Source organism: Cyprinus carpio, chromosome A11, assembly GCF_018340385.1.
Source record: "Cyprinus carpio isolate SPL01 chromosome A11, ASM1834038v1, whole genome shotgun sequence".
NCBI classification, from domain to species: Eukaryota; Metazoa; Chordata; class Actinopteri; order Cypriniformes; family Cyprinidae; genus Cyprinus; species Cyprinus carpio.
Window position 1 is genome coordinate 26,592,355 of NC_056582.1, and position 25,582 is coordinate 26,617,936.

At 33.6% G+C, this 25,582-nt stretch overlaps 1 protein-coding gene and 1 pseudogene across 1 annotated transcript; both read left to right on the forward strand.

Moving 5' to 3' along the window:
- The first annotated feature begins 609 nt into the window (after positions 1 to 609).
- Positions 610 to 11,401, forward strand: LOC109065454 (peroxisome proliferator-activated receptor gamma coactivator-related protein 1-like). The gene is given in 12 exon segments (XM_042766958.1): positions 610 to 765; positions 3,806 to 4,063; positions 4,533 to 4,616; positions 4,850 to 5,050; positions 5,094 to 5,790; positions 7,059 to 7,109; positions 7,406 to 7,922; positions 8,110 to 8,274; positions 8,349 to 8,415; positions 8,497 to 8,618; positions 9,830 to 9,981; positions 11,090 to 11,401. Coding segments are annotated over 12 exon segments (2,499 nt in total). The 5' UTR covers positions 610 to 678; the 3' UTR covers positions 11,188 to 11,401.
- Positions 11,402 to 13,239: 1,838 nt separating this feature from the next.
- On the forward strand, positions 13,240 to 24,076 carry LOC109086863 (annotated as a pseudogene).
- Positions 24,077 to 25,582: the final 1,506 nt, after the last annotated feature.

Genomic DNA, 25,582 nt, shown 5'->3' on the forward strand with positions numbered 1-25,582 from the left:
TTTAATATTGACTGTAGCAAGCAATACATTATGAAACAAAGCAACTTTTAAAAAAACCAGTGTTATTTGTTAATATTGTTAATTGTGTTTTGTTAATATATTGAATTAGATTATATTTTCGTTTTTTCATCTTAAATTATATAAACTAAATAAATAACATTTATATATTTTTAATTATATATTATATGTATATATTACAATTTATATTTAATTTCTAGTATTTAGATTTAGTCTAGTTATTGTAGTTGTAGTGATTTTAGACTAAAACTAAATTAAAATTAGAAATGTTTGCTTTGGCAACTAGCTAAAAAGCAAACAAACTGAAGTGTATTTTTATTCATCCTAGGAATGTCGAGACTTGAGAGAAAATTAATAAATCGTTATCCATAAATGTCTACCTGACAAAATCGCAAACCACTAGATGGTCGCTCTATTCCGTCATCCTAATTACAGAAATCAAACAAAATATGAGCAATAATAGTGATTTAGAATACCGGGGGGGTAGTCGAACAAACTGAGATAAAAACGCTAGGCGGGCAGTGTAAGTTGTGTGCCTGGCAACTGCAAACGCCGTTTTTTAAACGAATTCTAAGAGCGAAACTGTCATTTTCCCGGGAATCTCCGCGTCACGTGACTCACCCGGCGCCTCGCGCGCAGCCCCGCTCTCCGAATATTAAAATGGCGGCGCCGCATGGCGTAAAACTGAAGGATTTAAAGTGTGATTTGACGGACTGTACCGCAGCACAAGCGCAGCAGGACTCTCAGGTCTTGTATATGTTTCTGTTGTTTATCTGCAGGTGTATATATAAAGAGGCTGTGACGTATGATCAGATGTAGAAAAGCGATTTCGCGCGTGAACACGTGGGGACGCAGCGGCGTGCTCCGAGGCGGATGTGAAGTTATTACACGCCGCAATAAATCTCGAGAAAAAAAAAATGAGCTTTTGAGATCTTGATTCTGTTAACGGCTCAAAGGTGGTGTTGGTTCGTCGATTCGATGCGTTTAAGTGTTCGATTGAGACTCTTGATCACCAGTTTTAGGTTTTAAAACTGTTTAAATGATCGTACCCCCCGGCAATTATGGATCATGGCGTGGAAATATAACTATCCAAAATTAAATATACTTTGTTATAAATCGCTGCCGTGTTTGTATGACAGCTTCTGTACTCAGGTCAGTATGAAAACGCCATTAAATGAATGAATGACACGAGTCTTTCTGCTCGTGTTCATATTTGAATGCATGAATAAATGAATCATTAATTATAACTGAAGCTTATCTTCACCGTCAGATAACGCTCACGCATCTCAAGTGACGCTGACGTGTCTCACGCACGCGGGCACGCGCGCCAGTCAGTCTGACGTGATCATACTGAATTTAGTTCATTCTCAGATCAAGATTCAATCCGAATCAATTAATCTCCACACTTAATACTGCAGAAAATCAAATTGAGAGTTTTGCAGTTTGTTCTTTAGTCTATTCTCGTGAACTGGTATACTACTGTGCGAAAGTTCACATTTCTTTTGTTATACCGATTTAAAATTTACACTTTTCTTTTCTATTAATTATTTATTAACTTTAAGTTTCAACACTTAATAAAATATATAATTATGTTAACGTTATATTTCTTCATGTATTGTTTTTACTGTAAAATAGTAAATCAAATAAAACATGAAGAGTTAATTTATTAATCTTTGCAAAAATAGTTAACCCCATTTTTAACAATTTTCAAAAATAATGTTTTTTTCATTGTGCATTCCAATTAATCTCAATTAAACGGCTGTTGGGTTATTCTGATTAGGTTAAAAATACAGCCAACTCATGCAATAAAAACAAAATAAAAAAATATGATTTTTGAAAATAAAAAACGGAGTTATCTGTATTTTCAAACAAACTCTTCATATATAAAATGAAATGAATTGTTACTATATAGTTAAGAAAATTTCAGTACTTGCAGTTGTATTGTAATAATTGTATTAATTTTTTTTTACTATAATTACCATTGTGGCAAATTTTTATATGGTTCACAATATGAAGTTTTTATTTTTGGGCAAATATTATTTAAATTATAAACACAATGCTCTTAGTTCATTCGCACTGTAAATTTCGAGCTAGTGTACTACTGAAAAATTGACAATTTTTAATATGCATATTTTAAAATGTACACTTTTCTGGTTAAATAACAGTCTGGCTACATACAATTTAACTTTTAAATTAAATTAAATTTAAATTTATGCATTTAGCAGACGCTTTTATCCAAAACGACTTATAGTGCATTCAGGCTATCAATTTTTACCTATCATTTAATATATATTTAATATATATTTTTATTAAATGTTAATTATTTAGTAGTTAAAATGAGAAATATGATGAAATAAATTTGACATTTTATAGTTTATTTCAGTCAATGTTAGTTTGTTTCTAAAATGTTTTTTGTGGTTGTAGCTTTATTTAGTGATAATGACACTTCTTAAAACAAATGGGAGTTATGTAAACAACTGCATTATTGAAATGCAGAGTAGAATAAATATTTGATAAAAATAAAATCCAAATTTTTTGACCAATCTAGTGTACCAAACCTTTTTAAATTCAGACTGTATTGTAATTATTTCTATTGAAACTATTAATTATTAACTATAATAAAATATACATCGTTGATGTTACATTCATCTGTTACTTCAGTAAAATTAGAAATCCAAATGTAAGAAGCTTTCAGTATCTTTTTCTGATTACAGTTACAGGAAATATGACTCAAGTTCACGGATTGTAGGACTGTTGTAATTCCTCATCATAATGACTTTACAGCTTTGACTTTACTGGAACATAAAGGCAAGAGTTTATCCTGCAGGGTTTGAATCTGACATTGTTTTCCAGTTCAAAAAAGCTCTCTTCCATAATGTACTTTAAATGCGGTATTTTCATGCACTAATTTTGTAGTTAATATACTAAAAGTGATTCTTTAGTACTTCTTAGGATCATCTAAGTGTACTCAAATACAGAGATAGTATATTAAAAGCACATTTTAGTTCATATTCATATATAGCACAGCTGAGTACACTACAGCAGATTTTGGCAAAAGTGGATTTAAAAAAACATTTAATTCAAGTATCAAAAAGTTATAGAAGTTTAAATGTACTGTAAATAAAATGCGCTATATTAATTTTATTTTATTTATTATAAATATTTTACATAACAGGTTTTACTCTAAAATTGGTATAAAATTAAAGCCTTGTGTTTAAATAAGTTATGTTCCAAATTTGAAGTTGATATGAAAAAATTGAGGTTCCCGTGAGATTGTATTTAGGGCGTCATACCACAAACAGCCACCAGGAGCCATCAAAACTCCTTTGAATTTTGTTTAATGAATTTTTCTCTAGATTTCTCTGTCAATTTTACTTCTATCTCAAAATAACCAGCAAATATGAAATCCTGAGACTCAGACCTTTCCAATGATATGTTTGTTGCCAAGATTATAAAAAGTTTTGTTTCTAAAAGACCGTAATGCATTTTGTATATGACACTTGACTCCGCCCACTAAGGGGGGGAGGAGACCGTCATAAGATTTTAAAGTACCATTTCCACTGGTAACGCAATGTCTGATTTCAAAAAATGGTTTTCACAGGATGAATCTTGGGCTTCTAAGCTTTCAAATGATATATAATTTATGATGATTACTAAAAGATTTTATAGAGAAAAAGGACAACAACAAAAAAGAGCGCCAAGCGTCCCACAGGTGGGACGGTGACAGTTAAGGGGTTAAGGAAGTGTACCTTTGTCACCTGCGTTGTGTGATCTGTTTTATCCGTAGGTTGAATTTGTGAAACGCGATGTTCCCGTCTTCGAGCTGGATGTGGGAAGGATCTCCGATGCTCTTCACGAAAGCCTGGATCCGTCCATTTTATCCATGTTTCAGGAGAAGACGCTGACGGAGAGCGTGGAGAGCGAGGCGTCGCTGCTGTCCGCTCTGACCGAGATGTTGGACAGCGTGGACGTCGAGACACTGTCTCCATTCGACACGCTGCCGGACACGGAGCTCTTCTCGGCTCAGAAGGGTTCGGATCACATGGTTAGTCGACATGGACAGGGATGTAACAATATTATTAATATCGTGATGATAAAACTGTCTCGATATTATCGCGGTCACAATCAATGAATCAACATTTATGATAAGTATGCATAACATACAGGGAATTGCATGATGGTGTGAGGCATCCCACAGATAAAAATAACAATATTACACGAGAGAGAACAAAATCGACTTCAGTTTTCTTAGTTAAGAACATGGCTGCAGCTCTTCATTCTGACTCTCAAAGTGCATTAAATAGAATTTAACTTTAAAATGTCCAACATTTTCATTTCTTTCCAATTCTTCATTTGTCTTTTTTTTTTTAAATATCACAATAAATATCATATCATGGACTTCGTATCGCGATATATCGTGAGATTTGATATTGTTACATCCCTATTGTTTAGTGTTTCAATATACGTAAAACATGTTTCGGTATTTACTTTTGTCAAACGTGTTTCCGTCACAGCTCAGGAATCTGCTTCATTTGAGTTCGTCATCACCGGATCGGCCCTCAATCTCTGCATCAGCAGCCGTAAAGAAGTCAGGAAGAGTACGTTTCCTCGGATCGCTTCAGTTATTGACATGTTTATATGATGTTTAAATACAATTTACAAGAGAACATTAACATTTTCAAAACGTAATTTGCACGTGGCATGTACAGTTTTTTTTTTACGTAAAATATATGAAATAAAATATATTTAATTAAAATGTTTTCAAAGCAAGGTTGTTGTATAATCAATTGTGTCTCAATGTTTTGTGTGTTTTATTTCTTCTCTTCTTCAGGAGGTTGTGATGTCAGACAGACAGTTGAGACCCCGTCGCATTTTAGTGACCCAGAGTGAGATTTCAATCCGATCTGTGAGAACCTTCCGGATCGAATCCGACCCGATATTCCCACAGGACTGCCGGGAAGCACTTGCAGATTTAGTGAGAAGGATGGATGCGTGTTGCTTGAGGATATTGCGAATGGACGGACGCGAGTCTGTGGACCATAGCGGAGGAGGAGGAAAGAGGGCTGGGTGAGGAGGCGAGGAGAGTTGTTGATGTAGAAGGTTACGAGGAACAGGACGAGAACATTCTGGACCAATCAGAAAAAGACTTGAATCCAAAAGCGGAAACAAATGCACAGGAAGAAAATGCCACAACTTCAGACCAAAACGTTAAAGCGATGGCTAAACGCAGCGCTTTAGTCAAAACCAGCGATGCAGGACGGGTGAAGAAAACCGTGACTTTTGCGTTAAACTTAATCTCCGTTCACGAGATTCCACCCGACGAAGAGGAGACTCTCTCTAAAACCGACATCACTTCCTCTCAGAAGCCCAAAGCGCTCAGTCTGGACCAGTACCGTCTCCTCAGACAGAACAGACAACCTCCGGAGGAGAAACAGATGGACTTTCGGACCAAATGGCCTTCGCTTCCCGACCTTCCCAACGAGCTTCCGCCAATCCTGCCGAAGCTGACTCCGAACGCACCTTCTGTTAAACCGGAAACACCTCGATCGCAGCCGCAGGGAGTCACACGTCCCTCTCGGAAGGACGTCAGGAAGGCTGTAGGTCTTTGCATTGACCCTCCGAACCCGGTTTTAGTGCCCTTGAGACCCACACGACACACAAACTCGGCCTCAGAACCAGATGCGTGTGTTTCTTGTGAAGAGGGTCAAGTCTCTGAGGTCAAACCTGAAACTTCAGAAAGGAGACCGAAGCAGACGACGTGTGGAGAAATCGGTGAGCAGACTCATTCATGAAGATATGAAGGTCATTTATGTAAACTTAACCCTTACAAAAATATTTCGTTCCTTAAATAAAATATTAAAAACTACTTATTTAGTTTCAGCTAGTTGCCAAAGCAATTTAAGTTAATAAAGTTTTCATTTAGTTTTACTTGATGTGATAAAACTACTAAAACCATAACTGAAATAAAAACTAATAAAAACAGAAATTTCTTTAAATAACAGAAACTAATAAAAATGACAAAGAACACTCAACGAAATTAAAATAATGGAAAATATGTAAACATATAATAGAAACTAAATAAAATAAAAAAATTAATAAAATTATCTACTTGATGTAGTAAAATAACTAAAAATAAAACAAAAATTAAAATAATTTAAAAAATAGATTTTTTAAATAACAAACTAATACAATGGGGAAAACAATATAAATATAAAAAATATAAAACAAATTAATTTAAAATATTAAAAACTAAAATAGAAACTAAATAGACTAAAATAAAAATATTATATAGATATAAATATATTATATAATAAAATATATATATATATATATATATATACAACAAATAAAAATAATACTTTTTAAAGGTTTAGCTGAAATTAAAAGCAAATGTGAAAGTTAATGTTTTTTACAAATATATTGTGTGTGTGTATATATATATATATACTATAAAATATATATATATATATATATAATATATATATATATATTATATATATATAGTCAAAAAAAATTAACTTACAAAAATATCTAAAAATTACTAAAACTTAAAAATGAAAATGGAAAATATAAAAAAGTAATTCAAATTATTTATATAAAAACTATAGTAGTATATCCATCATACTAAAATAAGTTTGATTGTTTTTCATGTTTAATTTATAATTAAATTAATATTTATTGTAAAATATTAATAAAAACTGTAATAGCAACTAAATAGAATAAAAAAACTAAAACTAAATAAATACTTTAAAAAGGTTTAGCTAACAAAACAATGTTTTTATAATAATTATATATATATATATATATATATGTATGTACGTATGTATGTGGAATCTAAATAAAAGCTACATACAAACTTTTTTTTTTTTTTTTACAAAGAAATTTAAACTTACAAAAACAACAAGCTTACTAAAACTTAAAAATTTAAATGGAACATAAAAAAAAAAGGAATTCAAATTATTTATATAAAATCTACAGTAGTATATTCGTGATACTACAATAAAAGTTTGATAGTGTTTCATGCTGTGTTGGTTCTGCAGGGATTGAAGCGGCTGATCTGACCAGCCTTTTGGAGCAGTTTGAGACTCAAGGTAAATGATGAATTTTTGTTGGTTTTTGGTTTCGTGTTATTATAAATATTATATAAGGTAAGTTAAATCATTTTGGATTAGATTTGTGTGCTTTATCTGCTCTCAATCATTCTCAGTCCATAAAAGCTCATCTTGCCTCTTGCTTTCAGATTGAATTGATAGTCCTGTCTCCTACGATGTTATCACAGATTTAATGCAGTCGGAGACGAACACGCTCCCAGTGTTATTAAAGCAGAATCATTAAACTCTCACTGAGACTATTATAATTATTTTGTTTATTATTTTCTTGTCTCCAGGACTAACTCCACCCGCCACACCTCCACATCAGATCTGGAGGCCCCTGGCGTCGCTCAAAGGGACGAGACACGAATCCATCAAGCCGTCACCCAGCAAAACCATTCAGATAATCGAACCTCGCCCACTGCCACGCAGTAAAACCCACTCAAAACCATCACTTCCCACCTGCAGTCCAGCGCTGAATCCCGCTCAGGCGTTCCTGGACCACGACTACTGCGGGATTCAGAGTCCCGCTTAGGCGTTCATGGACGCTCTGTCCGGTTCGGTGCTGCTGTCTCCTGACAGCTCCCCCTGCAGGATGGAGGCGTTCGAGGAGGCGGAGTCTCTGAGGGGGCGGGGCTTGCACTTCTCCTCCCACTCTCCAAGGCCATTGGACCGCGGAAGGCTGAAAAGGCGGGGCTATGAAGGCAGATACCGGCGCTCCAACTCAAGGTCTTGCTCCTCATGTTCTTCGTCGTCTTCATCATCTTCATCATCATCATCTCGTTCCAGGTCTCCTTCACCACCCAGAAAACGGTAAATGGACGCTGACAATTTGTTTATTTTCTATGCTGATTTACTCACCTACAAAGTCACCCCAACCCTAATTCCAAATAAAAATAGATGGATGGAAACATAGCTAGTGATATCATAATCCCAGTGAATACCAGAAATTGTCGTTATCTATTTATAAGCCATGCCTGTTGTTTAATTATGATTTCAGGTACAGGTCCAGGAGGCATTCTGGAAGCAGCTCCTCCTCGCGCTCCAGCTCACGCTCGTCTTCTCGCTCTCCTCCTCGCAAGCGTGGATCCAGATCACGATCCGGATCGTCACATCGCTCTCGTTCGGGTTCGCGCTCGCCTGAGCCGGACTGGAGATGGACGAGGTCAGTGTGAACGCAGCAGAACTGAGTGATTCTTCCGGTGTTGATCTTGAGTCTAAATCAGTGGTTATTCTCAGTCGCAGACAGAAGGAGCTCAACCGCAGACACGAAGAGGCTCGCAGACTCCGGCAGCAGAAAGCCATCGTAGGTGGACCAACGATTGTTTGGCTTCATGTTGGACGGTGTGTGTGTGTGTGTGTGTCTGACGATGGGTTTGATCCCCAGGAGGAGCGGAGGGTGGTGTATGTGGGGGGGATCCGTGGAAGCACGTCTCCGTCGGACCTCAGAGATCGATTCTCTCTGTTCGGGAAGGTGGAGGACTGCACCGTGCATCTCAGGAGCCACGGGTGAGATTTACACACACACACATCAGCAAATCAAATCACTACTATTAGAATATTTGATTCTTAAATACTCAATCTTTTTTAAATTTTACAGTGAAATATTAAAATAGTAATATTTCTTATTTTTATTTATTAATTTTAATAGTAGTTTTTGAGTAATTTTTATGTTTTTATTTAGTAGTAGTAATAATAATAATTGAAGGTTTAATGTTTTAAAATGAACAAATTAAGATATATATTAAAATATTAATTTAAATATCATAATTTAACTTGTAGTGTAAAATAGAATTTTTTTTCTTAAATCTTCAGTTATTTTACAGTGAAATACTACAATATTAATAATTCTTATTTCTATTTATTAATTTACTGGTAGTTTGAGTAATTTTTATGTTTTTATTTATTAGTAGTAATAATAGTAATAATAATAATTGATGGTTTAATGTTTTAAAATAAACAAATTAAGATATATATACATTTTAATATTATAATTTAGCTGTTGTAATCTAAAATATAATTATTTTTCTGAAATATTTTGTTTTATTTTACAGAGAAATACTACAATATTAATAATTTTTAGTTCTATTTATTAATTGAGTAGTAGTTTTTGAGTAACTTTTATGTTTTTATTTGGTGGTAGTAATAATAATAATAATAATAACTGATAGTCAATGTTTTAAAATGAACAAATTAAGATAAATATTAAGATATTAATGTTAATATAATTTAACTGTTGAAGTGTAAAATATAATTATTATTTGTCTTAAATATTCGGTTTTATTTTACAATGAAATACTACAGTATTGATATTTTTTAAATTGTCTTCATTTAGTAATTTTTGTTTTTCAGTAGTATTAATAATAGTAGTAATAACATTAAATAAGATATTTTCTTGAATACTTAATATCTTAAAAGGTTTTTTTTCACAGTGAAATATTACAATAGTTTCTTTTTTACGTCTTCGTTTAGTAGTTGTACTAATAATAAAAAATATAAATAATAAAAAAGGAGAATTGTGATAAATATATGCACTGTTTTACATACTCATTATTTAATGATCAGTAAACTGTAATACTAACTGTGGGGGGTTTTATCATGATTTATCGTTAAACTGTTTTTTGGTGCATCGCTATTAGAAAACAAGTGTTTGAGCCTCAGCTTCGGCTTTTGTAATCGGAGCTGATATATTTTCTCAGTGTGTTATTCTCTTCTCGTAGAGACAACTACGGCTTCGTCACGTATCACAGCACAGACGACGCTTACGCTGCTATCGAGAACGGCGGTAAACTGAGGCGCCCAGACGAGCTTCCCTTCGACATCTGCTTTGGCGGCAGACGACAGTTCTGCAAATCCAACTATGCAGATTTAGGTTGATCTCCTGAACGATTTCTCATTTCATATTGCTTCACTTATTCTGTGCTGCCGGTCTTTTTAGCTGATATGAGGAGAAATATATTTTTGCATTGTCTATTAAGCATAACGGAGTGAGAGGCACATTGACTTAGAGCTGCATGATTAATTGAAATAAAACCTTAAATGCAATATCTTTAGCCTTTTTTTTTTTTTATTATTATTATTACTATATAAAAAATAAATGTAAAAATTTGTTTTTATTTTATAATCTTTGTTTTTTATTAGTAATAATAATAATCAAAAATTTTAATGTTTAAAAATTAAGACAACCATAAATATTAATAGTAATTTTAAAGTTGTAATGTAAAATTTTTATCAGTATTATATTATTTTTCCTGAATACTCAATTTTTATTATACAGTGAAATATTATCAGTAATATTTCTATTTGTTTTTTTTTTGTAATTTTTGTTTTTAATAATTATAATTACAACTGAGTTGTAAAATGAAAATATTAAGACATTAATAGCAATATTATACTTTAAGTTACTAGTGTATTGTTAGTACTTTAAAATAAAATGAGATTATTTTTCTTAAGTACTCTGATTTTATTTTATTGTGGAATATTACAGTAGTAATATTTCTTATTTTATCTATTTAGTAATTTGCTTTTATTTACTAGTGCTAATAATAATAAATATTATTATTATTTTATAGCTATATTGAACTCACTTAAAGAGTTATTTAGTAAAATTTTGCCAGGAAAAGTTTTTATCTCATGTTAATGTAAAAAATATTGTGTGATATAACTTGAGTTTGTTTGCTGGTTTTTATTGTATTTTTTTAATTTTTTTTTTTTGCTTTGATGCTGACATGGCATTAAATAAAAATATACTATACTATACTTATAGCTATATTAATATATAATATAGTTTTTGGATATATAATAGCAAATTTCCTTTTTTAAAATGGATTTTACAGTTTTTATCAGAAAAATCACAATTCGTTTTTTTCCCCCAAGATCATGCAGCCATAAGCAGAACTGTTAGTCCGTGTGAGATTCTGATGCATTGTGTAATGCATTATAAAAATTAGGATTGCCTGATTTCTTATTCTGTCATTTAGATTCCAGTCGAGATGTGGCTCCGGCATCCAGGAGCCGATGCGAGTCGTTCGACTTCGACACGCTGCTGAAGCAGGCTCAGAGAGGACGGAAGAGTTAGCAGCACAGACGATGAAGATGTTCATAAATCAGAGACTCAGCATTACCTCAGAGCAACAGATTTCACCGGTGACCAGCTCAAATGACCAGTTCAGTGGTCGACAATATAATCTGGTTCACACTGGTTGAAAGGAACATTCTGGGATAAAGGGATACTCCACCCCAAAATGAAGATTTTGTCATTAATCACACACCCCCATGTCGTTCCAAACCCGTAAAAGCTCTGTTCGTCTTCAGAACACAATTTAAGATATTTTGGATGAAAACCGGGAGGCTTGAGACTGTCCCATAGACTGCCAAATAAATAACAGTGTCGAGGTCCAGGAAAGGTATGAAAGTCGTCGTCAGAATACTCCATCTGCCATCAGACGTGCAATCTGGGTTATATGAAGCGACGGGAACACTTTTTGTAAGCGAGGAAAACAAAAATAACAACTTTATTCAACAATTCCTTTGTCAGCGGTCTCCTCTGTGTCTCTAATTATCACCGTATGCTGTGTATACTCTTCTGTGTCATCCGCACCACAAGGATGCGCTGTTTTATTTCAAATCAAAGCTAAACACATGTAAAAACAGCGCATCCTTGTGGTGCGGATGACACAGAAGAGTATACACAGCATACGGGGATATGGAGAGACACAGAGGAGACCGCTGACAAAGGAATTGTTGAATAAACTCGTTATTTTTTTCCTCGCTTACAAAAAGTGTTCCCGTCGCTTCATATAACCCAGATTGCACGTCTGATGGCAGATGGAGTATTCTGACCACGACTTTCATACCTTTTCTGGACCTTGACAGTGTAAGTTACTTAGCAGTCTATGGGACAGTCACAGGCCTCACGGTTTTCATCCAAAATATCTTAAATTGTGTTCTTAAGATGAACAGAGCTTTTACGGGTTTGGAACGACATGGGGGTGTGTGATTAATGACAAAATCTTCATTTTGGGGTGGAGTATCCCTTTAAGTACAGGTGACGCTCTATCTACAGCATCTGTAAGCTGCTGGAAATAATCGTGATATAAATGCACTTAACATCACATGCTGTACAGATGGTGTCCAGCCTTGAGCTGGAAAAGCAGTTTTTTGTTGTTGTTTTCGGCAGGGTCTTCTGCACTTCACTAAACTGACTTCGCTTTCAGCTCTTTCTTACTTGACAGTTAAAACTTCTGGTGAAGTACTTTTGCTCATTAAATTGTGTACATAAGAATGAAACGGCATTAAAGGATGCGATCATCATTATGAAAGGAAATATAACGCAACTGAATGGTTTGTCTTTTATAGTATATATAGGCTGAGTTTTTTGAAGTGATACCAAAAACATGTTTTCCCTGTTTTTCAGTTGGAATGACGACTCTTTACCAGAATAAAAAGGTTTATGTACTAATAAATGACGTCTCTTCTTTTACACTAAACTCAAAACACTGTAAATGAATGCTTTTAAGCTTGCTACTGTTCAGAGATTAATTGATTTTAGTTATCTGCTATTCATTTTGGTTTTTTGATTATATTATAGTTATTTATATCATTATAAAAACTTATATATATATAATTCATCAAATATTCATTAATAGTACTTACTGTTACTGATATCGGTCCTCTTGTTTTCCCGCTAAAACGATGTCACGTGATGGAGGATGACGTCATCAAGCAACGGAAAAACCTGTTAATTGATTACAAATTAAAACAATGTTCACAAGAAAACATGTTTAGCTTGAAAGATTATATGGTAAAGCGAAGAATGAACGCCTGGTGGCAATATTTTCTTAATAATTATCAGTTTGTCGTTGTATAAGTTCGTCAGGGAAACGAACATCCACTCAAACCAGTGTTTAAGTTCCTTTATGTTCACCTCAGCGTTATTTTCAAACATTTCATTTGACATGAATTCATGCAATTGTAATATAATTTCAAATGCAGTGCCTTTTATTAACATTTTTATAGTTTATTCGAACGGAGTACCTCAGCTGTAGAGTTGTCGGTTTGATGAGCAGAAAAAAAAGCGGGCGCGCGATGGGCGGAGCCACGCGCGGTGGGCGGGGTTTATCTGACAGCGGCGGAAGCGCGCATGCGCGACGGGGTGACCACGAGTTCAGTAAGGAAGTAGAGAGATTATAAACATAAACATTAATCTAAACAGCCGATTCAGTGTCACAGAACTCATCGAGCGGTCTAGACCCATCAGCTGCATGTGTGTGTAACAACCGACTGACCTTTAGATCTGCTGCAAAACCAGGAATCATGTCCAAGAGATCCAAGATGTTCCTCAGTGGAGTAGTCGAGGGTGAGTGAGTCGCCAAAAACATCTGATATAACATTAAATAATTGAATATAATATGAACATACGTCAAATATAACGCTAAAATTAATTAATGCGTTTATAACGTGATACTCTGTTTTGTTTAGTTTTATTTTGAAATTAAATTTTACAATAGTAATATTTTTATTTAGTTTTTACTTAGTAATTTTCGTTTTATTTAGTAGTAGTGGTAGTTTAGTAAGATAATAAAATAGTAATTTTTATTTATTTTGTTTTTAGTTAGTAATTTTTTTTATTTCATAGCAGTAGTAGTAAATTATTATTATAATTGTAATATTTATTTATTTTAATAATATTGCACAAATGTAGCCAAAATGTGCAGCCCTAAAATAAGGGCAGCATATCTGATTTTTTAATAAAATTTTAATTCGCGACCACAATTTTTATATTGTTTTTAATGGTATTTGAGTGATATTATCATACTAATAATAATGCGCAGAGTGTACCACTTATATTATTATAAATGCAGGACATCTGAAAGGTGTATATAATAAATAAGATATACAATTAGTAGAATATTGCATATTATGCATTACAGTAAATACACAAGACTTGTTGTAAGTTGTATTTCTGAAGGTTCTGTTGAAGCATCACTGTATGAAGTGACCTTTGTGTGCGGCAGGGTTTTATGGGAGGCCGTGGACTATGAGCCAGAGGAAGGAGCTCTTCAGGAGGTGAACGAACCGCTCTTATCACATGCCATCAGCTCTTATCAGCTCATTTATCTCACTTCTTCTGTGTGTGTGGGGGTTATAGGGAGCAGAAATGGGGCTTGAACACATACCTATACGCCCCAAAAGATGATTACAAACACCGGATGTACTGGAGGGATCTGTATTCACTGGAGGAAGCAGGTGACAATATGTGAAGCTGCACACTCATGCATTTAGCATGCACTATTATCCTGAACGACTTACACTGCATTCAGTTTTATATATATATTTCTATTAAGAGTGAAACAACACACTCATGTCATGAGTCGTGTCAAAACACAAAACTGAATATGATAATCTAACAGTGCTTTAAACCAGAGATGCCCAAACCAGGCTCGTGATGAACTGTTATTTTGCCAGCCATAACACAAGAGGAGGGAAAAAAAACATGCTATTTAAGCATATCTTATAATATTTCTTTTTTTTTTTTTTTTGGAATTTTTATATTGAAATGTTAACAAATATTTTTATTAAAAATATTGTAAACGTTTAAAAACAATTATAAATTTTTTTTGTTTAATGGATTAATTAATTTAAAATAAATGAATGCATTTTAATATAATTGGATACAATGCAAAATTTATTTTTGGCCCATAGAGGAGGGGGAATAATGCTATTTAAGCTTATCTTCTATAATAATAAAAAAAAAAATGTTTTAAATTTTTTATATTAAATTGTTAAAAAAATAATTGTATTAAAAATACTGTAAAAGTTTAAAAACAATTATATATATTTTTTGTTTAATGGCTTAATTTTTTTTTTTATTAATTCATTTTAATATAATATAACTGGATATAATGCAAAATTTATTTTTGCCTCGTAGAGGAGGAGGAATAATTCTATTTAAGCATATCTTCAATAATAATTTATATTTTTGTTTTAACATTTTTATTTTGAAATGTTAAAAAATAATTAAAAATAATGTACAAGTGTAAATGACTTTGTTTAATGGCTTAATTAAAAAAATAATAATACATTTTAATATAATATACTTATGAGGGATTTTTTTTTATTTTTAAGTGTTTAATAGATCTGAAAATAGGGGTTTTGTTTTATTATATATTTGTGTATAGTGTTTATATTTATTATGTATATATAAATACACACACACGCATGTATATATTAAAAAGAATATGTTATGTTTATATATTAAATATATTTATATATAATATAAAAATATAACGAATATTAAATATATAAATGTATATACATGTAAATATTTTCTAAATATAATAATTTATGTATGTGTATTTATATATACATAATAAATATACCCTGTACACATACATATATTATGTAAACAAAACTTTTATTTTGGATGTGATTAATCGTGATTAATCATTTGACAGCCCTAATAATTAGATATAATGTAAAATTTACTTTTGGCCCATAGGACTCAATCAAGTTAGATGTTTTTTAAGTGCTCATATTAAAAAAGTTTGTGCAACTCTACTTAATAGAGTGCAAAATATTTTTCTTTTTAATTTTTTCTTCTAATTGTTACATTTATGACATGCTAAAACAGCTAACAAAAGTACTACTGATTAACCAGAATAGAAATATTCATATTTCTTGCTTAGTTAAAAATACAGAATCATGTTAGAAGCTTGCACTCTGTGCCTGACTACAAGGATTTAAAAGGTTTTAAACATTGCATTTCAATGATTCATGTATTTTATTTCTAATTGTAATTTAAGACAGTAATGAAGATAAACTGCTTGATTGTGTCTTCCAGAGCAGCTGATGACGCTGATCTCCGCTGCTAGGGAGCGTGACGTGGAGTTCATCTATGCCATCTCTCCAGGGCTGGACATCACCTTCTCGAACCCTAAAGAGCTGGCGGCGCTCAAGAGGAAGCTCAGCCAGGTGCGGCCCGCTAGAAACAATCACACCTAGGGATGTAACGATACTATCACGGCCACATCTCGATATGAAACGATAGGTCTTCAGGGCAGAAAGTGTAGTGTTTAAATTACATTGACACATAAAAGGTGTTTAAAGTTGTGTTTGGGTCATTATTCTGTCAAAGGATCTGCTTCATCTCTTCATCAAGTCTGTTTCAAAGTGAAGCACACACTTGGTTCCAGACGATCAGCTGCTGAATCCGGTGTTTTCTGTCTCAGAAGGGCTTGGTTCACACTGAATGAATGCAGTCAGCTCCTTTATTTTTCACCTGCGGTGTGAGTTTAGAACAGACAGCAGTTCTGCTGTTATCTTCATGCAGCGTTTTCTCTAGATTTGTAGTTGAAGGGGTTTTTTTTAATCCTTTTTTCACTGAAGCTGGAGTTTCCTTCAGAATAAAAGCTTCAAGTGCAGCATCAATTACTGACAGCTACAGGTTTAAACACACTCCAGATTCTTTTTTAACGAAGTAAGGCCAGATTTAGTTTTAGAATTTTTATCTAAGATTAAATTTAACTAATGAATATAGCCGAGGTGGCGTTAAATCACAAACAGTTCAATCATGTATTCTGGATTGCACGCAGGTGTGTGGGTTCGGCTGCCGGTCGTTCGCGCTGCTGTTTGACGACATCGAGACGGAAATGTGTCCGGCTGATAAAGAAGCGTTCAGCTCGTTTGCCGAAGCTCAGGTGTCTGTCACTAACGAGGTGTTTCTGCACCTGGACGAGCCACACACCTTCCTCTTCTGCCCCACCGGTAAACTAGAACTCTACTAACATTATTAGTTAGACATGAAAACTATAATAGTACATAAATGATACTAAATTAACACAATTCCTCAACTGAAAAAATAACCATAATTTCCCATATGTTCCTCCGGCGGCACCATCATCTCAGTTTTGAAAGTTTCTTCGACGCACAATAAACTAAAGAACTAAAACTCAACCGAGCGCTTGATTGTTTCCGTGCATGTCTCTGGTTTCTGCAGATTACTGCGCTGCGTTCTGCACTCCTAGCGTGCCGCAGTCTGCGTATCTGAACACGGTCGGTGAGAAACTCAACGCTGGGATCGACATCCTCTGGACAGGTAACATCACGAATATTAATGCATTCGGCAGACGCTTTAATCCAAAGTGACTTGCATTGCATTCAGAGTCTGTATTTGATCAGTGCATGCATTCTCTGTGAATCGAACCCATGCAAGTGCAGTGAGAAATCTGAACTAAATGCATGAATGCGTCGTGGTGGTGGTGGCTTTCATTTGCATCGTGGACATGCATAATGTGCTTGTGTCCCGTCAGGGCCGAAGGTGGTGTCCCAGCACATCAGTGTGGCGTCTATAGAGGAGGTGTCCGCTGTCCTGCGGCGGCCGCCGGTCATCTGGGACAACATCCACGCTAACGACTACGACCCGCAGAGACTGTTCCTGGGACGATTCATTAAAGGGCCGGCCGAGCTAGTTCCTCAAAATAATAGGAGTCGTCATCAAAAACCAACTGTTGTGAATTTGAGCTTAATTTCGTGGCCGTTCACACGCTGGCCACGTGGTGCAGCTACGGACAGAAAGACGTCTCTATGGGTATATGTTCTGTTGAAATGTATCGTTTTCTTCATTTGTTGATGTGCGTCTGTCTGTGACATGATGTCATCGCTCCACAGATGGAGACGATCAGGGCTCGGACTACAACCCCCATGAGGCTTTGCGGCTGGCGCTCACTGATTGGCTGGTTGAGCTCAGCAGAGCAGATCAACCTGACGGTAAATAAACAACTCTGGTTTCATGTGTGACAGGGTTATTTATTTATTTATTTATTTATTGATGTTTCAGGTAGTTGCCATCTAACCATTTACATATAGTTTGTTGAAGTACAAAAACATAAATAAAACTATATATATTTTTTTTTTTTTTTAATTAAAAATTCAAATGAAAACAGTAAAGGAAAAAAAAAAGAAAAAAATCAAACTATGAACTTTTCCATAATACTAAATGGACACTGCTGTGGAGAGACAAGCTTTTAATTGAACAGTCAATCAGGACACACTGTATTTAATATTTAATGAATCTCACAAAACCACAAATTTAAGAAAACAAAAAGTTTTTCTTAGATGAAGCCTATTTTTAGCACTTTTTTAGCAAAGTTTTCTGCTTTATTTTCATGCAATCTACACACATTTACCCAGAAATTCTCATTATTATCATGCAAACTAACATTTTTTACTTTTAGTCTTTTTGAATATATATATATATTTTATAATCCTGATACTATGATTTATTTTATATATTATTATTATTATTATTATTATTATTTCATTATAATTTCAGTTAGTTTCAGTAATTTAGTTTTTTTTTAAATGTCAAAATATTTAATTATTTTAGTTTTCTTAGTACATCAAATGAAACTTAAATGAGAACAGAAGTTTTTTTTTTTTTTTTTTTTTAATTTAAAGTAATGAAAATAAACTTGAGCTTGTTCAGGTGTGTTTGATTAGGGTTAGAGCTAAACTCCAGGACCGACGTCGCCTACCCCTGCTGTAGAGCTTAATAAGAATCAAAAAACACTTTTTGCGCTTATGTGAGACTGGAGCACAAAAAGATTTATTTGCTCCCTCAGATTCCAGATTTTCAAATAGTTGTATCTCAGACAAATATTGTCCTCCTAACAAACCACACATCAATGGAGAGATTATTTATTCAGCTTTCAGATGATGTAGAAAACTCAATTTCATAAAATCAATCTTTATGACTGGTTTTGTGCTCCAGGGTCACATATTAGATTCCAAAACAATGGTAATGGTTCTAAACCGTATTGTTAATTGCTGTGAGTCTAGTCTGTAGTGTGAGTGGTTTTGTTGTACCTGTGCTCAGGCGCTGGCGGGGGCCGCTCTAAACGGCAGGCGTCTGACGAGGAGCCGATGCAGACGGACGGTTACGCTCCGGGACCCAGAGACAACCCTCTGTACACAGCTGAGCCGCTGACGCTGGACGACCTGACGCTGCTGTCTGAGCTCTTCTATCTGCCGTACGAACACGGAGCCACGGCCGTCCTCATGCTGCAGGAGCTGCACTGGCTGCGCACACACAGAGACACCGAGGAGCATCCGGAGCAGGTCTCCACTCCGCTTTTAGACATGCACTCCTGAACTTCCCTGAGCACACATCCCACACCTTTATTATTCACATTCCCTTGCATGGAGATGTGTGTATATATATATATATATATAATATATAATATTTTTTTTTTTTTTTTCGTTTTGTTTTTTTTTTTTCTAAAAAATTATAATTTAAAAAACAAGGTCAAATACCACACTCACACACATAATTACGTTTAAATTTTGTGTTTTGTTTTTAAAATGACTTTAATTAAAAAAAAATGTATTTTTATATTTAACTTATTTTATTGTATGTGTGTGTGTGTATTATATAATTATATATATATATATATATAATATATATATATATATAATATATATAGGATAGATATATAATTTATTTAATTTTAATGTAAATTATATTTTTAGTTTTAAGTACGTCAAATGAAACTTATTTTTAAGGTTTTATTATATATAGCGATCTATATATATATATATTTTGTTTTTTTTTTTATTTATTTATTTCTAAAAAATAATAATTAAAAAAACAAGTCAAATACCACACTCACACACATAATTACATTTCATTTTGTCTTGTTTTTAAAATGACTTTTATTAAAAAAATATATTTTTTATATTTATCTTATTTTATTGTGTGTATATATAGATATATATATATATATATATATATATATATATATATATATATATATATATATTTATTTATTTAATTTTTAATGTAAATTATTATTTTACATTATAATATATAATATTCATAATATACAATGTCAGGTTTATTAGACAACTAGATTATTGAAGTGTGTGTGTGTGTGTGTGTGTGTGTGTGTGTGTGTGTTTGTGTGTGGCTGCAGGGTAAAGAATGGCGGCGGAGAGCGGAGGAGTTTGATGAAATGTGTGTCGCTGTGGTGCGGATGTTCAACAGACTGTCCAACGCTCCCAACCGGATCGTCCTGTACGACCTCTACAACTACATCTGTGACATCAAGAGCGGCGTCACCATGGCCAAAGCCTACGTCAAGACTCTGGGTGAGAGCCGCTCGTCCTCACTGATCATAATAATAACAATAACCACCACAGACGTGTGTTTGTGTTGCAGGAGGTCAGACGCCTCACCCCGCTCTCGCTCTGACCGATGACCCCGAGCCCTGGGGCTTCAGAGGAGGACTGTCCGGAGAATTCCAGGTACTGACCCTATATAATATATATATATACATACAGTACAGGTCAAAAGTTTGGAAACATTACTATTTTTAATGTTTTTGAAAGAAGTTTCTTCTGCTCATCAAGCCTGCATTTATTTGATCAAAAATACAGAAAAAACAGTAATATTGTGATTATATTATTACAATTTAAAATAACACATACAGAAAATTGGTTCCCGGGACTTTTGAGAACTGTGATGATGCCAAAGCTGAATTTTTAGGATCATTATCACATGATCCTTTAGAAATCATTCTAATATGATGATTCATTATCAAGTTGGCAAAACAGTTCTGCTGCTTAATATTTTTTCAGAACATGTGATACTTTTGTAGGATACTTTGATGAATAAGAAGTAAAAAAAAAAGAGTTTATGCTTTTAAAATATAAATATTTTCTAATAACAATATACACTACTGGTCAGTAATTTGGGGTCAGTAATTTTTTCTTTCTTTTTTTTAAATAAAATCAATACTTTTATTCAGCAAGGATGTGTTAAATTGATAAAAAGTGATAAGTCATTTTTTCTTTCTTTTTTTTAAATAAAATCAATACTTTTATTCAGCAAGGATGTGTTAAATTGAGTTCTTTTTAACCTTTTATTCATCAAATATATTAGACAGGCAGAACTGTTTCCAAACACTCATAATAAATCAGAATTATTAGAATGTTTCTAAATGATCATGTGATAGACTGGATGTTACATGTGGACACTGAAGGCTGGAGTAATGATGCTGAAAATTCCGCGTTGCACGACAGGAATAAATTTTTTTTTTTTAAAGTATATTCAAATAGGAAAACTATTATTTTAAGTTGTAATAATAGTTCACAATATTACTGTTTTTTCTGTATTTTTGATCAAATAAATGCAGGCCCTTGATGAGCAGAAGAGAATTCTTCAAAAAAACATTGAAAATAGTAATGTTTCCAAACGTTTGACCTGTACTGTGTATATATAATATATATATTTTTTTTTGCCGTATGATGTTAGCAAGCTTCTTCTGTTTGTGTTGATGTTCAGCGGATGCTGTCTTATGGTGGTATGTGTGATGTTTTGCGGTGTTCTGGGGACACGCGCGTGTACAATTCTTCGATGCTGTACTAGTGACCAGGTGACACGCTCTTAAAGAGACAGTCCTCATGAAAATCATCCTTTACTCACCTGCACGTGTTTCTTCTGTTTAACATATTTTGAAGACAGTTTTGGTTTCCGTTGACTTGGTCAAAAGTTTGAAGTTAATAAGATTTGTTTTCAAATGAAGTCTCTTCTGCTCAACAGGGCTGCATTAATTTGATCAAAAATACTGTACAAAATTGTGAAATATTATTATAATGTGAAACAGCTGTTTTCTGTGTGAATCTCTGTTAAAGTGTAATTTATTTCTGTGATGCGCAGCTGTATTTTCAGCATCATATACTCCAGTCTTCAGTGTCACATGATCTTCAGAAATCATTCTAATATGATGATTTGCTGCTCAAGAAACATTTCTGATTATTATCAATGTTGAAAACAGTTGTGCTGCACAATATTTTTGTGGAAAACCGAGATGTATTATCATTCAAAATAAATTAATATTTATTCATCAAGGCTGCATTAAATTGATGGAAAGTGAAAGTAAAGATGTTTATTTTGTTTAATAATAATTGTTTTTAGAATAATTGATTTTATTATTAAATTTCTATTCATCTGTGAATCCTGAAAAATAAAATGCATCATGATTTCCACAAAAATATGAACTGTTTTCAACATTGATAATGTTATTTAGATATAAATGACACTTTAACATATTTACAAAAAAAAAAAAAAAATTAATTTTAATAATTTTACAAATTTTTTTGAGAATTTTTGATCAAATAAATGCAGCCGTGGTGAGCAGAAGAGACTTTAACAACATTTAAGTCAATCTTTTTTTTTTTACCAATAGTGTAAGTTAATGTGTCCCATATGGAAAAAATATGTGTAATAAATATACAAAAATGGCTAAAATATACATTTTCTAAAAATATATTTTGCCCTCCAAGAAAATACATTCACATATGTCACATTTGAATAAAAATCAGCAAGTTAATAATTTTAAAAATGCACTCTATATATATATATATATATATATCAAACATTAAGGCTACTGTAAAACTGAAAGTATATTTTCTTGCTGAAATACATTTTGGTATATGAAGGTTAAGAGCAAATATATTTTCAATTTAAAATATATTTCTTCACTGTTTACAACACATATTTTGGCGTCTGGGGTTACCGAGATTCTCGCTATGTTTGTTTCCAGCCAGAGGTGCAGAAGATCTTCAAGGAGATGCAGACTGAGACGCAGCAGAAGGTGGAGCTGGTTGGGGACCGGTGAGAACACACCAGTTAGTTTGGTTAGGTTAGTCACCGAGCGCTTAATCAAACCGGTTTCTCCGTCAGGCTGGTGGAGGGCCACGTCACGCCGTCACAGAGCTGCGGTCTGATCCTAGACGACGAGACTGGGGTTTGTGGTTATGCCTTTGCCCTCAGCGATGCCAAGACGGCCATGACTAAAGCTCAGGTACGGAAACAAACTCAAGTGTTAAAACTTCAGGAATGTCTTGATCTGGCCCTTTGTCTTCCCTCCAGTATCCAGAGAGGATGGTTGATGATTTATTTCATATGTGTTGTGGATTTTGATATACTCTAGAGTTTTTGTTATCACAGCACAGCCAGGCGTCTGATTGAACAGATGCTGTCAGCGCTGAGAGACAGCGGTGAGTTTAACAACACTGTGTTTTCGGAGCTGTGGGCTTCGCTGAGATTTAGCAGCGTTTTTTACGAATCTCTGTACTTACCTTAGTCTTTACATTTGTCGTTTGTTCTACAGGTGTTTGTATGTCTAACAACACTGTGCACCAATCAGTGCGCTTCGCTGAAGCGATCTCATTTCTAAATGACAACAATTCACCCGTTTCTATAAACCTTTGAAAAAAAAACAGAGAGAGAGAGAGAGCAGTTACTGTGTTTAGGTAAGAAACCGCTTCACAAACAGTCTTTTCAGCTACACAGTATTATTTCTGTTTTATTGTCGTTCATGATACCACAGAAATACTGGGATGAAAGTTTATAAGTTGGATATAAACACGGTGATAAATTGAGCAAATCACCTTTTTATAAAGTTTTTGTGTAGTTTTGTTTGTTTTTGCATTGGTTTGACCAGTAGGTTGCGATGTTATGAATTTTGTTTGTCTTTGATTCATTCATTCAAGAGATTCGTTCAAAAACGCTGATTCATCCACTAATGAAACAAGTAAAGTATTTATGAGTGAGTCATTGAATCATTCACTCATTATTTTAATATTAAAAGTTGGTTATTCTATTTTAAATACATATATTAGGTTACATACTAAAATGTTTAATAATTTATTTAAATAAATTAAACAGTTTTAAATAAACCGCAGCATTCGTGATCGAGAATCGTGATCTCTATTTGTGACAAAAAAAAAAAAATTGTGATTATAAATGTATTTATTTTTCGTTTATGGGGTATAGCGGTGTTTTTAGCGAGTTTATATACAAATAAGGGGGGTTGTTCGACTTCTTAAAGACGCTGGACGTGTTTCAGGTGCTGAAAGTCGAAGGGCTTCCCACCAACCTGGTCATCATGGGAACTAAACTCTGACTTAGTCTTTTTATTTACGTTTCAGAATCCATTCTGTGATTAAATCCATGATTTGGTTCTTACTTTTTTTGTAAAATCTATATAAAAACCCCAAACATAAATTAACTCCACAGGAAGGCACACCAAAAAAAAAAAGAAAAAAAAAAAAAACGAAATGTCTGAAATTCATAATAATTAATCTTTATTTGCATATTCATTTTAAATGTCTTTTAATTAATCCCATAAATCTAAGGAATATTAAACCTATCCAGTGTAGTTTATACACTAAAAAACACGAAAATCAGCAAACAATAACATAATAAAGTATGTTTTGAGGTGTTGTAGTTTTTAAAATAAAGGCAAATACTTGTTTTGAAACAATTACTGGAATTATTCTCATTAGTGCATTTCACAATGTACACATTTATTTATTACGCAGGGTTTCTGCAGGTTTGATGAAGGTAAATAAGACTTTTAAATTAGACACTTAAATTAGAAGTAGTCTAATAAATGTTAGAATTAATAGCTCTTGTAATGTTGAATGGCTAGTCAATGGTTAAATATTAGGGGAAAAATAATTTCATAGAGACATCAGTATCAGTGATACTGGCCTTCAGTCTTTAAAAAAAAATATATACAGTTGTTTCTGCATTCATTTGAAGATTGAATGTCAAATTATTGCAATATAAAAGTATATTTAAAAACTTTAATGTTAGGTTGGATTAACCTTTTTATTCTTCTTTTTTTTTTAAATTGATTGATTGACAGCACTAATAATATAACTTTCAACATTTGTACTGGAAAAGGTTCATTTGTTGCAGTGCATGCACCATTTCAGACTGTGATTTGAGGCATTTTAAGGCCTTAGTTTGTGAAGAGGTGAATCAGGGCGTTTTAAACCTGCAGAAACCCTGTCGTGTTCGGTTAGAGGTTTCCTCTATTATTGCATCTGTTTCCCGTTGTTTCAGTCCCCTGAGCGTTTCTCTGTGTCTCGTCCCACATCGAGGACGTACGTCTGCATACTAGGGCTGAGAAAATTAATCGACGCATTGCGAATCGAGAAATGATTCCGCATCGATTCTGAGATCGCGAGTCTTTCTTTTTTGAACAGTAGATGGCGCTGCATGCTTCAGAAACAGTTTCTGCATCCTTACACTTTAACCTAAAATAATCATTTATAAAATTCTAAAAGGTTGAAGCGAATTACAAGGGTGTTCACAGTGAGCTGTGTTTACATTAATCTTGCGTCATAAAAGCATTCTGAGCCGAGGTGAAATTACACGAGCGTTTGAGTGTGCGGATAAAAACTAGAATAGAGCGCCATCTGCTGTTAGAAACTAAACTCAGAATCGATTCTACATCGATTTGTGACCCTGGAGCACAAAACCAGTCATAAGGGTTAATTTTTAGAAATTGAGATTTATGCATCATCTGAAAGCTGAATAAATAATCTCTCCATTGATGTGTGGTTTGTTAGGAGGGACAATATTTGTCTGAGATACAACTATTTGAAAATCTGGAATCTGA